Source organism: Poecile atricapillus, chromosome 3 (genome assembly GCF_030490865.1).
Source record: "Poecile atricapillus isolate bPoeAtr1 chromosome 3, bPoeAtr1.hap1, whole genome shotgun sequence".
NCBI classification, from domain to species: Eukaryota; Metazoa; Chordata; class Aves; order Passeriformes; family Paridae; genus Poecile; species Poecile atricapillus.
This window is the reverse complement of record NC_081251.1, coordinates 30,475,259-30,491,271: the sequence shown is the minus strand read 5'-3', so window position 1 is coordinate 30,491,271 and position 16,013 is coordinate 30,475,259. Positions and strand designations below refer to the sequence as shown.

Below are 16,013 nucleotides of genomic sequence, written 5' to 3'. Positions count from 1 at the left end.
CTCTGAGAGTTTAAAGGTACTTCTCCCTCTGTTCTGACTGCTAGAAACTTTATTGTAATTTTGAAACAAATATAAAATTTATTTGTAACCAATTTATATCTATTTGTTATTATAAAAGCTTCTGACAATGCTGTCCTTTAGATTCAAAAACTCTTCTGTGTTTTTTTTCAATCTGAAAATTTTCATTACTCATTCCAAAAGGAATCAATTTTCAACCTGCATTGTCACAGTTTTTCTGAGTGCTACCCAGAAAAACTATTCTAGCCTTAAGTTCATCCATCACTGAACCACAGAATAACCACAGAATAAGCTGAGTTGGAAGGGACCCACAAGGACCATGGAGTCACTCATGGCCCAGCACAGGACCATCCCCAAAAGTCCTTCCCCTAGATTACCAGGAACTGACATACTTTCTAAATCAGCTTCAACATCAGATTCTAGCAGCATAAACACTGAATCTCAATGAAGTATTAACAAAATCTGCCTGTGGGTTTTGTCTTAAAATTCAACTAACAGACATTCTCTGGCTTGTTTCAATAAAATCAGTTGATGCCTCCCTCCTAGCCCGTTTCTTCCTGACATCCAGTATTCCTTACTGATTCTCATGTTTTCTAGCCAATCTAATAGTAATTGATGGTTTACTGAATTCTAGATAAAATAAGTACTTTAAACTTTTGTCTAGCACTCATTCCTTATCCTATAAGCACAGTTTCTTTCACTACAGTAATAAAAACTAAAGCCACGTTACAAGGTAAAAGAATCATGTTCGGAAATGCATCTTTGTTATTCAATCAAGCAACCAATATGAAATGTCAGGAGAGAAAAACAGCCTGACCAATGCATGAAAACCATGTCACAACCCTTGCAGAAAAGTAACAGAATTATGCAAAGCAGCAATGAAGACAACAAACAAACCATCCTTATCCCAAAGGCCTTCGCCCTCTATTGTATTTTATTTATTATCTGCTCTTTCTGTCCATACTATCTAGACCTATAGGAAATCTCTCATTTTACCATTAAATTACTAAAAGGATGGACAGAAAAACAGTTTTACCAGCATTCCCCAAAAAAGAAAAAGACTGCAAAAATTAAGAACAGATAACCAGACTGGGGAGGGGAAGGTGAGGCAGGGGAGTTGCTTTTTGATTGTTTGTTTTGTTGGTTTGTTTGTGTTTTGTTTTGTTTGGGTTTTTGTTTTGTTTTGTTTTTTAAATGGCAGTGTCTGCTCTGAAATGAGGTAGCCCTGAGCCTAGAAGGCTCAATTTAAGCATTGCTTTGCTTAAATTTCCAAGTTTTCCAAGCAAGGTTATTTTTTGCACAACATAGGGATGCTTAACAGTCACTAAGTACCTCCAGTGAGCCATCATACTCATACATCAACAGAGTAATGGACGAGTTTTTCTTTTCTAAATCTTTATCTTAACTTCAGTCATCCAACCATGAGAGAAAGACATCTTGGAAGGTGAAATGTGGGGCAATCAACTGGATGAAGAAGAGTTCTTCAAGCTGCAGTGAGCTCACAAAAAGAGCATATATATACTGTGGGGTGCACAGTTATCAGAACTTTACTGCTCAGTGACAATTTCCTTAGATGATACTATCTCATCTGAAACTGGGAATTTGGAGCTTAATTCAAAAGAACATAGAGAAAGCCACTTCTTTACAGGGCAAATTAGAGAAAATGACAGTAAATATACAGGAAATTAGCAGGAAATTATATTTTTTACATAGGGAAATATGGTGTAAGATATTGTTTTTGCTCAGGTTGCAAGTTACTTCCTGAGGGAAGCAGACAAACACTTCAAGACTGCCTCCAAGTATCCCCTTCAGAGACACACATAAGTGAAAAGCATTTTTCTTCATACTGTTTTCACCTTGTGGCAACACTTGATTTCAGCTCTGCTTCATGGTAATCTGTCTCTGAAACATTAATGCTTATGGCTTCATTTTAGGTTGCTGATGTTGAACTTCACCAACAGAAGATGGAAAGCAAATAATTTTGATTCTTACATAGAAAAATCTTATTGTGGTTCACACCATAAACATGGCAAGGTACTTCCATTTAGAAAATTGAGCTGGTATCAGTGTAATGTCAAACTAGAAATGCTTCCCATTCTTCTAAGGTCCTTAGCTCTCCTTCTCTATCTCTACCTCTTTCACTTTCATCTGTGTCAAAATAGTTGCAAGCCACTGTTGGCACTTAAAGAAAAGTGTGCTTCTACAAATAGATGATCTTTCTGAAGTACTATCTGATGAGCAGGGGGTAGAAAGCAAAAGGGAGGAACTCTTTTGCTTTCTTAAGGCACATGTCTGCATGTACCAGGAGAACTGAGAGGGATCCAGGGATGGGAATACTTCTGTTTATCTGAGATGGAGATTTTCCTTCTTTCCAGAATTCATTTTACTGATTACACCCCTCCTACTGCCCCTATCCACTTTGAAATGCATTATTATGTCTCTATATATGGTTCAAATTCTGTGACAAAATTCTTCCCTCCTATTACAGAAATTTTCATCTCATTCAAAACAAACCTAGAACCCCAAATCAAAATGCAGTTTGATCAGTATTGGCCTCAGTCAGTCAGTGGTATGGAAACTACAAGATAAGATTTTCTGTAAAGGGAATAGAGTGTTGCAACACAAAATCAAGATACCTGATGATGATTTCTTATCCTAATATAGTTCTCTATAATATTCCTGTGATCAAAAGTTTAGTTACTATATTCAGAATATTTGCAGTTACATATATATTCTGTATATATTTATTTACCAAAATAAGGCTGACAAAGAGAGCTAGAAAAGTTGCATTATAACTAAAATGGTTATGTATGCCTGGAGCTATTTTCAATTTTCTGTGGTCATTTTGGGAGTTTTACTCCTTTTTTTTTCCCCTTTTTCTTTTCTCCTTTTTAACTGTAATAACATAAGAAGAGCTGGATTTTCATTAGGAATATTGTCAGAAGATTAAAAGCTTTTTCTGGTGAACTATCTAATCTATCTAATTGTGGGCACAATGAACAAATACATGGTAAGTAGGGATTTCACAGAACAGTTACAACAGTTAAAAGTATTATGAAATCTTAAACATAAAAGGAAGGTGCAGCAAAAATACATCATTTCATTGCAGATCTACATGAAAATAGACACCAACTATTTCACTGACCATCTGCAAGGCACATATTCTGAATAAATATTTTCCAACAGCATTGAGCAGGGTGTGTAAAATAATCATTATTGGTCCTTCCAACTGCAACATGCAAGTGGATCTGCTCCATATGTGCAAAGAAATCCATGTGTGTATGTATAGACATGGACATGTGTGCAAAGGTTCACAGACACACTCCTTTTTCAGCTGAATAGAAAATCAAATCTTATAAATAATAGCTACCTTAGAGCAGTTCCATAGGCACCGTTTCCATTCTTATATAACATCAAACCCATGCAGTATACTAAAAGGAAGAATTATCTACAAAAAGTTGAATTCAGCCCTTTTTGACCATTTCTTCAAGTGAAAAAAGTATGATGGTTTTGAATACAGAGTAAACTAGAATTTCAGATCTTCTCGATGCATAAAAATGTAGAAAATACGCTTTTCAAAATACATCTGCCTTTTTATTTCAGAAAACCACAGAATCACAGAATCACTAGGTTGGAAGAGACCTTCAAAATCATCAAGTCCAACCCAGCCCTAACACCTCAACTAGACCATGGCACTGAGTGCCACATCCAGTCTTTTGTTAAATACATACAGGGGTGGTGATTCCACCACCTCCTCAGGCAAACCATTCCAGTACTTTATCACACTTTCCATAAAAAACTTTTTCCTAATATCCAGCCAATATTTCCCTTGGCACAGCTTAAGACTGTGTCCTCTTGTTCTGTCAGTTGTTGCCAGATCTTTCTGATCTTCTGAGTTTTCAGAAACAAATAACTATCTGTGTCATGCTTCCCTTACTTATAATCATGCAAGTCATAGAAATAAGACCTGAACAACCTATGGAGGCAACATATTAATTTCTGTATTTTTATACTTCCTTTAAAATACATATACAGCATCAACAGCACACCTCCAGTTTCTGAAGAGCTGTTCCAAAAGTTCCTACTTGGTACCACTTTTGGAGGCCCATAAATTTTCACATCAGTTCCAAAATTTCAGACCTTGGCTATTAGAACCAATTTTCACATAATAACTTTTAAAGAAGTACCCAGTATCTATTATATTGTCATAACAGAAATTTTCTATAATTCTCAATAGTGGAGACATTGGTAAGTTGCACAACACATTAAAATGAAATAGACATTTTTATGTTGCTCCTCTTATCTTGTACAATATAGGAACGAAGGGAAGTGGGTCCCCGATTTAGGACATGAGTATTTAATCTCCAACAATGTCATTTGGAAAAATCTATCCAATCTCATGCATATATTGTTCTAAAAAGTGTGTTAATTTAATTCACTGATTTTTGACAAAATTCAAAATTAGTAACTGACAAAAAGTGACACATTTTATTTGCTCTGATTATGCCACAGATTATGCCACTCTTAGCCTGAGTCACAAGACAAAATAAAATCATTCTGAACTGTTTTATGTAATCATGCTTTTCATATTTGATTTTCTCTTTGAGCTTCATTAAAACTTTAGAAGTTCCATTCCTTGCAAAATTCCTATTGTTTTGAAATTTACACTATGCAAAACTTGGAGAGTTATAGTACCTTTCTGTGAAGATTAGGAAAATATGAGCTTTAAATACTAAGAAGTTCTTGGAAGTCACAGCTCAGATTTTAAGTGGACTAAAATATCAGCGTATAAATCCTTTCTATATTACAACACCACTTTTTATCATTTTTAGTACAGAGCACGCAATTCTGATACACCTAAAATAGCATATTACTGTATACAACTACCTATATTCTAGTCTCATACTTAGTCACAGTGCATTCTTGAACAACACAACATTAAATACAGTTCTGGGCCTCAAATACACCAGTTTCATTTACCATTTGGTTCAACTGCATGATTATATACTTTCTGGCTTAAAATTCATGAATAGCATAGAAAAGTGTAACAATGTTTTTTGTTAAAGCTGACCAGGCTTTAATTGTGAAAGGATTAATTCTACTGCTCATCTGGCAATCAAAGAAAACCAGGGGAAAGGGGGCAAACATTTAATGATATAAATAAACAATATTGTTACTTACCTTAGTTTAGATACCCTATGTGAGAGAAATGCTGAAATATGAGTGCATTGCATGCTAGTCTGAAGCTTTTCCTCTTTGTTTTCTTTCTTTTAGTAGGAAAGAACCCTTAGGGTCAGGTCCTGCTCCCACTGAAGACAAAAGCAGAAGTCTTCATTGGGGCTCAGGAGCAGGACCGGGACTTTAAAACATTCTTCTTTCCTTTTGTATCTTTCTGTACGAGCTTGTGTTCCTGGAGGCTATGCTGATATGAAGCTTTTAAGATTTCTGGAATTACGATAGAGAGTTGGAAGGCTTATGCTCCTAATGAAGCATCATGTTGTCATCTAATTTATTTGAAATCAGTGACCCCAATTTGCCAGTATTACTTAGAAAAAAAAAAAGTACTGGATTAATTCTCAACCTAAAAAACAAAGGTATTTTTTAAAAACGTATTTCATGCCACTGCAGGTACCACCTTGTATCCAAGTTGCATAATTGCCATTCATTTGCTCAGATTTCAGTTCCCACACTCATACTCAACTCTTCTGTTAAAAGAAATTTCTTACACATGAAAAGCTGATCTTAGCAAACCATTATCCACTGCTGATACCGACATGTGTCTCTGCATTTCCTGGCCTACCTGTAAACAAGGCTTCTAAGACACAACAGTTTTCATTGATCAGGACCGAAAGTAACTATGTCACATATTCTAAAATACATTTGTATATTGTTTCTTGCAGATGTTTAATAATCAAAGAAAATAAATATCTCAGAAATTTATTTACAGCTGGAAAATCTTCTCTCTTGAGTGGTCTATATGCATATACATGTAACACAGATGCCACAGATGAAATTATGGTAAACCGTGTTTGGTGAGAGTCCTGTTTGCAAAGAGTGTGTGTCTCACTCACCTGTTTGACTAAGCTGAGATGTGCTTCTGCTCCTTCGAGACACTATGGCAACCACTTTGGCACTAAAGCTGGAACGCCTTTTCTTCCCACCTGTTCCAACCATGCCGACAGCCGTGTCCGACTGACTCCCATCAATGTGCTCCAGCTTATACATCTCTCCGCTCACACTTGTGCTCTTAGTGATTCTCCCTGAAGTCCCCATCCGTCTGCCTTGCATTTTAGGAGTAAATGTACTACAGTTACAAAGTAAAAACAAACACGTTAATTTGTCTGTGTAACAGCATTTAAAAAAGCCTTTTTCTATTTTTTCAGTAAATTAATTTCAAGTCTTGATACACTTCCATTTACCTGGTTTTTCTGGTTGTAAGTGTAAGTTATTATTTATTTGGTTATAAGTAGAAGCTTAATTTGATGCTCCACAGAGTACATATTTCCAATACTATTGTTTGTTCTCCACTTCTTTGAGGGAAATAAATAAAATGAACACTTCCTCATGTTTTTCAGAGTGACAGAGAAACATTTAAAAGTTATGTGAAGCCTTCCTGTCTATATCCCCACAATACAGAAACAAATAAAACAGTAATTTTACAACCAAAGAAAATGGTCATGGGCCAGCAGTTTAACACATGCATCTTATCAGTAGTGCTCACCAAAGCCTTAAGACCTAACAGAAATGAAGATATCATCATCTCAATTTTCATACTTTTCAGAGATAATGTAATAATAGTATTTTTTAGGTCTTCAGTCTCTCACTTCATTAAAAGTAAGTGCAATAACCACAGTATGAAGGCAAAATAATTTTGAGGCAAAATCCCAAATAACTACAATTTTCATTGACTGACAAAAATTGATCACTCTGTCAGTCCTGTTTGAGTTGCTTTAGCTACTGAATTGCATTTGAACGTTTCCATACAAATCCTTTTTCTGCTCCAGTGTATAGAGGCAGGATAAAGAGTTCACAAACACATTTTAGAGAACAGTCTCAAATACACACAGGACATGCTAATACTCACTCCTAAGTCTGCTGTGACCAAGCAATGCCCTAGCTCTAATGGCAATATAAAGTTAGTTGTCACCCTGTAGAGACACAGAAATCTAAGTTGCACTGGTCTCACTTCAGATGCAGTTGTTAAACCAGCCAGGTGTGCAGGAAATTCCTTGACCTTTTATTGCTGATTAGTAGACTTACCGGTAACATGCTATTTTAGGATTTTTTTAATCAGTTTTTCAGTATTTTGAAGTCAAACTTATTTGTCAACCAACAGTTCTGCCATCTCTCCCAGCAAGATTCCTCCCCAGCAGATGCAATGGCCTGCTCTTGTCCAGATTCCCACCCACCCCTCACTCCCTCTGCCCCAGTCAAAATTAGAAAGAGTGGTGTTAGAGGCTTCTTTATGTCATGGCAAGTTTCAGACAGGTAAGAAATCAGGCCAGGGAAAAATGAGGGGAGAAATGGAAGAAAATATGATCTCCTGTAACTTCCATGGATCTGGGCCCTGCTGGAATTTGAATCAGTCCTGTCCCAAGACAGGTCCAGGAAAGTATAAAAAAGTGTATCCCCAAAATGTAATTATAACAGTGTAGCCCTGTTTTACTGGCAGTTACCAAGAGTTATTAATGTGTGACCATAGGTAAGAGCACATAAAATAGGCAGTACTCCTTGAAAATGAAGTTGGAAAAGTAGTCTTTGAATAGACAACACTTAATAGAAAGATGACTATCAACCTCTACGTAGAGGTTTTTATCCTCAGCACTTAGAATCTGCTCCTGTTGAGCTCAGATAAAAAAATCACCTATTCTGTCAAACAGAACAAGCTGCTTGATGCACTAAAGTATTCAAGAGCACATTTTAGTGTACTACTTGAGGTACTCTGAGCTTAAAACATGCTCTGCCATGTCCCCTCCTGTCCCAGAGAAACTTTACTGACTGGCTTTTGAGTTTGCAAGGCAAAAATAGAAGACATACATATTTTGATGTTTCTGTCTAGAATTCCTTTGTCTTTTATCACCGTTCTCTCCCAGCACACACACTCTCACATAAATGTGAGCGCACACACAAACATATTCAATCATTCCAGGAAGAATTTTAGCTGGTGAAAAAACCCAGCAAAACTCAAAAAATACCATCTTCCACACATACACAAATACCAAAGAAAAGATTTCTAGGGTGATAGAAGGCAACACTGTTAACTGTTTCTTCTGTGGAGCAAGAGACACTTCACTATTTCAAGGAGAGGGCAGAATCACACAGGCCTCTTTTCATCCTATTTCCTACTTTGATTAGACATGGACAAATCCTTTCCAAGTGGATAATTTTTTTCCAACAGCACTTGGAATTGGATTTCAGTGACTGTTTCTACGCTGTCAACAATAGCCCCTAGACAAAGCTTTCTGTAGTAATTGTGTTCCCATTTTTAAGCCTTGGAGTTGTCAATTCTGTCAATTCTTGAGTTTATGCATCAATATGTCAGTAAGAGAGATGAAAGAAATTGAAAATACTTCTTTTGAGGGAATCTGTTGACATTTGAACCATATTAACATGCTAACATACTAATCCATAAACCTATAATTTCCAGCACTAAAGTTCAACGGACTATAAAATCTGCCGTGCAAATAAAGAATTATTTACCATATTATTGAATTTGCTCTGCTGAATTTCAGGTGTTTATGAATATAATACTAAATAGTAAAGTCACAGTGTTTTAATGCCAACTTTCACTTTTCTTTTTTACATTGTACCCAAAATCTCACTTTATTTAATATTTATTTAGGAGGCAGTGATGTCCATTAGCTGAAAAATAATAAAAGCTAGTATTGTAACTTTTGGGAAAAAAACATTTTTGACACATGAATTCACTAATTCAGGGAGCATGGAAAGTTTGAATAATAGAAAAATTGCTTTTTCCACAGACTCATATAAATTTCATTTTTGTTTCTTTGCGACAGGTGGAGGGAACTAGAAGATTTATTTTAAGTAAAAATAAAAAAGGGCAAAATTTAGAATTCAGATTAATCTTATACTTGTTTTTACCTGGAAAACATGAAGTCGTACATTCTTAGGAAATATGTTCTAGTTCACTAGGACAAAATAGCTATTAATTTGCTAGAAATGGGCATAATGGGACAGGATCTTACAGCTGTCCAATACTTCCTCTTCTCATAACAAAGCAAACATTAAGTTTTCTTTATGTTCATCTAATCTCTATGCTAGTTTATTATTTTTCATTAACTAAAACAGTCTCAAAAAAATGGGCATTTAAAATTTAGCATTCTTATGCCATCTAATTGAGTACCCTTAAAACACAATGTTTTACCACTGCATTACTGATTATCACTTGAAGAAAAAGCTCCTAGCTCATACTCTTGCTTTCTTCACTACTGTTAGAGTTTAATTTATGAAGCACAACCAAGAAAAAAACCTGCATGAATATATCCCTTTGCACTTAACTGTTTTTATATAGCATACCTAAATTTTTTCTTTCATTTTCCAAATTTGCTGGGATTATTAACACATTTGTTCAAATGCAGATGCAAGTTTTTGTAGGCCTGTGGCTAAAATTGCTAAATTATTAAATTATATTTAAACCTAGTTATCGTAACACAATAAAAAAATATTGTTTTCTGTAGCAAGATAATTAAGAGTAACATATTTTTCAGTATAGTCCATTTAGTCATAAATTAATTAATTTACTAAATTTTTATTTACAATTATTTTATGATCTTAGCAATTCTTCTGATGAATAGTTCATCAAAAGTCTTGTGTTATTTCTAAGAATTTCTAATCACAGTCATAACAACATAATTGAAGTGCATATTAAGAATGGTTACAAGACAATCTATATGGGCCTGTGTATTACTTCATGGATATTCAGCACAGAAATAGAGTAATTGGATTTTTGACTCTTTTTTATTTTTTATTTTTTTTTAGTTTTTTAGTTCTAAAGAAGTTAACCTCTCTCTAACCCCAGCAAGAGCAGAGGAGCCTCCCCAGAACTGGGGTCAGACACTACCCCCAGGTTCCTGCATCAGCAGGGAAGACACTGTTCCCTCTACCAAGAGAAAAAAGTTATATTTCCTTCCAAAACTTCTGCAGTTGAGATAGATCCCATCTAAAGTCGTATCTGAACTACATAAGGCAACATCAAGACTGTCTTCACATGTCAGCCATCAGAGTTCTGAAAGAAAGCAACACATTCACTTTTGCAAGCTGTCCCTACCTGAAAGTTGTATCTGTGGGAACAAGGAACGATCTATTAAGACAAAAAACTTACTCAAAGAGTAGTTTGAGTTACAAGATAGCATAAAAATTAAACCTGAAGCAAATTCTATAAGATCAGAACACTACAAAAGCACTGTGTATTATACTTGGTTATATTAAAGTACAGCACACACACCTATGTAGAACTAAAATCAAGCCAAGTACCTGTATTAAATCATTATATATCTTTCTATGTACAGATAACTACTATATATGCATTCAAGATCCATAAAAGCATACGGGACAAATAATTTGATTTGAGAAAATTGGTATATAGATAAGCACTCAGTATCTCTCAGTAATTACATAAAATACCTGTAAATTCCACCTGGAAAAGGAAGATAGTAAGAAAGTGGTAAGAAAGCTAGAAAAATACTTGTCCATAAACTCACCTATGTAATATCTGGAAGTATATCCTTTCACAGAAAAAATCTGAAATGATTAGCCATTGCTAAAATGACAGCATTTCCTTCCTTCTCATAGAATTACTGACGATGTATAAAAAAATACTTTAGGTGCTTATTTTCATGAGCCCTCATTTTCACTCCACCCATTTTCCCAATAATGCAAGCCATGAGTAAATAAATGATGCCCTGTATTCCTTGCTGTGCAGATGATGTTATAAGTTCTTTGCAGACAGTTGCAGCAACTTGAATCTTCCAGCAGAATCCCTGGCCCTCACCAGCACAAGCTACTGCGCTTCCCCTCTCTCCTGCCGAATGCAGCATCACGTACTCACAGCCCCTATGGCACCCTTTTGCAATGAGGTAGCCCATGAATATTAATAATCTCCTAAACACATAATAGCTCTGGACCAAAGGAGATATTTTTATAATGATAAACATTACATTTCTTAAAAAAAAAGTCTTGTTATTAGTATTATATGATATATAATCAATAAATACAAACACTTAATTACTTATCTGTGAATTTCTCTGTTGTTCTAAGAAAACATTTATATTTTATATTATATATAACATTTTCTGCATGATAAAATACTGTACAATTTTTAATAAGTATTTATATTCGTTAGCATTTAATAAATTAATTGAACCTTGGTGCTTTAAAAACCAAAGGGAAAACATATATCCTATATTGTAAGTCTCTCTAGTTAGTCAAAAGAATTTTTTACATCATAAAAGTTGGTTAAATCAAATAATAATTTTGTACAGTCTGTACATATTGAGTCTGTACATATCAGAACTACATATTGATTTAACATGCACATTGATCATATACTAGATCTATGAAATAGCTTTCAGAATCACAAAAAACCCCTTGCTTCTGCTGTCAAGTCACCATGTTAGAGTCCCGCTGGTGTATAAAGATATTTGAAGATTTGTAAGTAATTTTTAAGTTATATCTGTTGCTGACAATATTCTTATATTGCATGGAAGCACCACTCAGTGACACAGCTGCTCCCTCTGGGATGACACATCCCCAGCCCCACTGTGTTTGTCCAATGTGCAAACTGTCACTGAGGTAAGGGCTGGGGAAGATTTGGTTGCAGCAGCCTCCTCAGGGAGCTTAATTGGTTAAAATCCTACTTTGGAAGATCAGAAAATTTCCATATTGGAATACAGCATATCAGAATCTGAGCTGTGAAAATGCTTTTCTCAGGAGCACACTGCCCACTGAATTGTGCCAGCTTCACAGCTCTGACAGATTTCTCCTTTTTAAACTTGGAAAACTAGCATTTCTCCATGAAACAAAAGAATAACAATTCAGAAAGTGAGTCTGAACATTACAAAAGATAAGCAGATTTAAACTATTTTCCAAGCAAAAGATAAGCAGATTTTTATTATTTGCCATGAACATTTCAAGTTAATTTATATTCTCTGAAACAAGCAGAGCAATTGTCTCTGTATGTGGGAGCCCGTGTGTCTGCCTGCACATACCCAAGGCACCATCAGCCCGAAGCCAACTAATTACATGAATCATAAAATGAAGCCAACACAAAAGCAGCCACCCCAGGGGCTCTGCTCAGGGTTAACTATTGCTATTAAAGCTGATGTGGAAAGGCTCATGTGAATCAAAGGGCAAACAGCTCAAATGACCCAAACTTGACTGCACATGGCCCCATATATTTTATGTTAAAGTGTACCAAATATAAAAAGGATGTAAATGTTAAATCTATCAAGAAAATAGATACTGGGGTTATGTGTGTGTGTATGACAAATACAAAAATGTGTAGCTCAGTACTGAAGGAAGCTTTCTTCAGTATCAGGAAAGCTGAATTCACCAGTTTTTCCTTCTTTGCATGACATTCAGGAGTAATGTTATTTTCCCTGCTGTTTTTTCCTTTCTCTCTAAAGCATGAGGTACTGATGTACCTGTAGTCTGACTGCTCTACATGCAAAAAATGCTACATCACTGATAATAAATAGATTGCTCACAGTTGCTTTTCAAAAGTAGGTAATAGCAACAGGCAATAGCAACAAAATATGAAATGCAGGAGGAGAATCTGAAAAGCTAAATGGGACAGTGTAAGGCCAGGGCTAACAAAAAACATGCAGATAAAATTTTTTAAAATTTGGTAAACTGAGATGAAGATAAAGCAAATGAGAAGTACTCTGAGGTCTGAGTCATGGCTAAAACTATTTTCCTACATTTTTTTAATCTTAAAATAACAAGTACTGCCTGTTTAAAATATTATCATCATGTCCTTAAACTAAAAGTTTATGGATTATTTCATCTTTATCAACTGTGGTAATTAAACGAAAAACCAATTAAAATAATTTTTCCATCTTTTTCAAATTGTTAAGAAAGACTGCTGGTGATGTGACAGCTCCTTTGAAAGAGGAAACATAATTAGATAATTAAAAATGCAGAAGCAATGCTCCGTAGTACATTTTTCATGTACAGATGTTCTGAAGGGATTAAAGACTCCATCTCCCTCCCCCTCTGACAGATACATAAAGCAGTTTATAATGATGGATTTTCAAAAATCATTATCTTTAGATAATGAATAATTAGAACATTAATTACTCTGGCTTCACCTTGGTGTTGTACATAAATGACCTCAGAACAAGAAGTTTCCATCTGTAATATACTCTCTGGGGGTAAAGAGGATATTTTATATTTTTTAAGCAGCTTATCTAAGATGTTTTCATTTATATTGCCTTCATGGCAATAATTTGGAGGCTACTGCCCTCTATTTCCCCCTGAAAAAGGAAAAGCTGTCACTCAGGTTACATCAGAGTGCCCGTCCTTGCCCCAAGACAGATCACCTGAGCAGCAATATTAACTAATCACAGCACATGCTCACTGAGTTTCTCTTTAATGAAACTGGGAAGTGCACAGTTAATGAAACTATTTTGGAGTTTGGTTTTTAGCTGTAGTGATCTGGATAATCAGAAACAAAGTAGGATTGGCAATTTACTTCAACTATTGCAGTGGATGCTTGCAGATTTTAGACAAAAAATGCCTTGTGTGTTACTGTATCTATTCTGTTTGTCAAACACGAAAAATTTAGGTGGAAATTTTCAATGTCTGGTTTCTGCCCATGGTTGAATTTCTTCTTTTATCTGCTCTAAGTTCCAGCTGATATACCATGGCAGATTGCCTGGCCATTTTGAAGGAAATTACAAGAAGAAACCAAAACCAAAACCAAACAAAACCCCAGAACAAACAACAAAACCAAAATTATAAATTCACTTTACTCTGAGAAGAGGCTAGTGCCTGACTGAAAGATTCCAATGAGTTGATCCTTCTATTTGGCACAAAGAGTACCTGCCAATTCTTTTGAGTACCTGTCAATTTGGTAAAACAACTTCTTTAAGTCCTACCTCTCATGTTAAGAGATTTTTAAGAGATCAACTCTTAAGATACCAGGAAACTTTCCTGTTACAAAGTATCATTGCATTCACTCATAGGCCCTGCTGCTAAATAGATTGTACACTTCCTGAATATTACTATTTTGCCTCCAAGTCAGAGGCAGAAAGTCAGTATTTCCCAGGAATTGCACCTCTTGCCTATTCTGCGTTTGGGAGAAATTAGCTAGAGTGTCCAGGATTCAGGGAGGCTGCAAGTTTGCTGGTCAACAGGCTCAAGACAAAGTCACCTGACTGGAATACAAAGAGTATAATGGACAATAATCCCTGGAAGGAAACATGGTGATTTGGAAGTAGAAAGAGAATAAGAAAACTGAAGAAATAAATTAATTTTATGGCTCTTTCTGAAAATGAAACAGTTCCTAAAAATTCCTGTGGAAACTGAACAAAAGAAATCTTTTCAATGTCCCATCAGAAGTATTATATTATGATCCCCCTAAAAGATGTTCAGTTCATCATCTGTAGCCAGAAAACACTCACTATCCTCTCCACTTTTGTAGAGAAAATACCTTAAAGAATCATTTGTGAGTTTTGCTCCGAACTTCCCACATGATGGGGATGTTGAATCCACAGCATCAAGACACATAAACTCCTGTGCAATGGGAAGCATATAACCACCAACAGAGACATGTCTGATATGACTTGTCACTAATCACATAAAAACTATGTGGCAGAGACTAATTTCCCAGAGCAGTAATAAACTAAGCAAGTGAGAAGACCATTCTTTATACAATTCCTGCCTCATTCTCTAAAGAAGTTGAGAGAAGGCTTTCAAAATCAGGTTTTTTGCTATGTAAATACTCTTTTTTTTTTTGCAAAAATGAACACTATTACCATCCTGAAGTTTTAAAAGAACCTTCCTTCATTTATCAGTTTAGATAACAGCTACAACACAATTGTCCACATCTGTGAAGCTCTTAGTCCTTGCTAACCCTGCTAGGGAATTTGCAATAACTAAAAATTTCATTTTGCACTGTAATAAAACTGTATCATCTTTCAAGACCTGCACTGTTTGTTCTTATATACATGTTTCTCTACTTTAATTGTTGTATTTTAAGCAAAGTAGCAGTCATCCGATTGCTACTCAGCACAGTTACATGAAGTCTGACAAGTCTTCCACCAGCTTGAGCTTTTGGTGTACATAAAAACTAGACAAGGAGTTTAAATTTTTGTTTAAAATACCTCTCTGTGTTGGCAAAGATCATTTACTCCTCTAGAAGGAAGTTGAATTAAGGTATCAGTTTGTTAAGCACACAGTCTCCCTGTTTTTAAATGAAGGTATGAACTACTGTTCTTTTTAAACTCAGATTTAAAATGTTACCATAATGCCAATGTGTTCCACAGCATAATGTTATTAATAACCATTAAAAATGCATTAATTCTTGTAAAAATGCATCACTACCTTGACTTGTTAAAGAGTTTCACAGGTTTTACTTTCCTGTGAAATTCACATTGTTTTTTTGGCTTATAAACTATATTGTGGCTTATAAATTTCCAATCCAGAAAAAAAAGGCTGTTATTTGTACATTTTAATACAAACAAAACATTGCATTATAAATATACTAATGACTTTAATTAGTGTAGACTACTTCTAGTACCTCTATTTCTTTCTTAGAAAGGAGGTATTCCAATATACATAGAAGAGATAGGATTTCATACTTATGAGAAATACAGCCTAATCATCTCAAAAAATCTTGCACATGAAAATTGCATGATCTACAATTTGTCAAGAGAAAGAAATATCCAGGTCAATAAATACTCTTAAGTCAAGTTCAATTTGCAGATACATAATTTTAAAAATAATTGGGAACTTAGGATTTTGACTATTAAAAA

The 16,013-nt window shown here is 35.1% G+C and overlaps 1 protein-coding gene across 1 annotated transcript in view; it reads right to left on the bottom strand.

Moving 5' to 3' along the window:
* RIMS1 (regulating synaptic membrane exocytosis 1) overlaps positions 1-16,013 on the bottom strand; it is a 303,396-nt gene that overhangs the window by 34,089 nt on the left and 253,294 nt on the right. Inside the window, exon 24 of the mRNA XM_058836215.1 lies at positions 6,090-6,322. Coding sequence (XP_058692198.1) covers positions 6,090-6,322 — 233 coding nt within the window. The remainder of the gene's footprint in view (positions 1-6,089; positions 6,323-16,013) is intronic.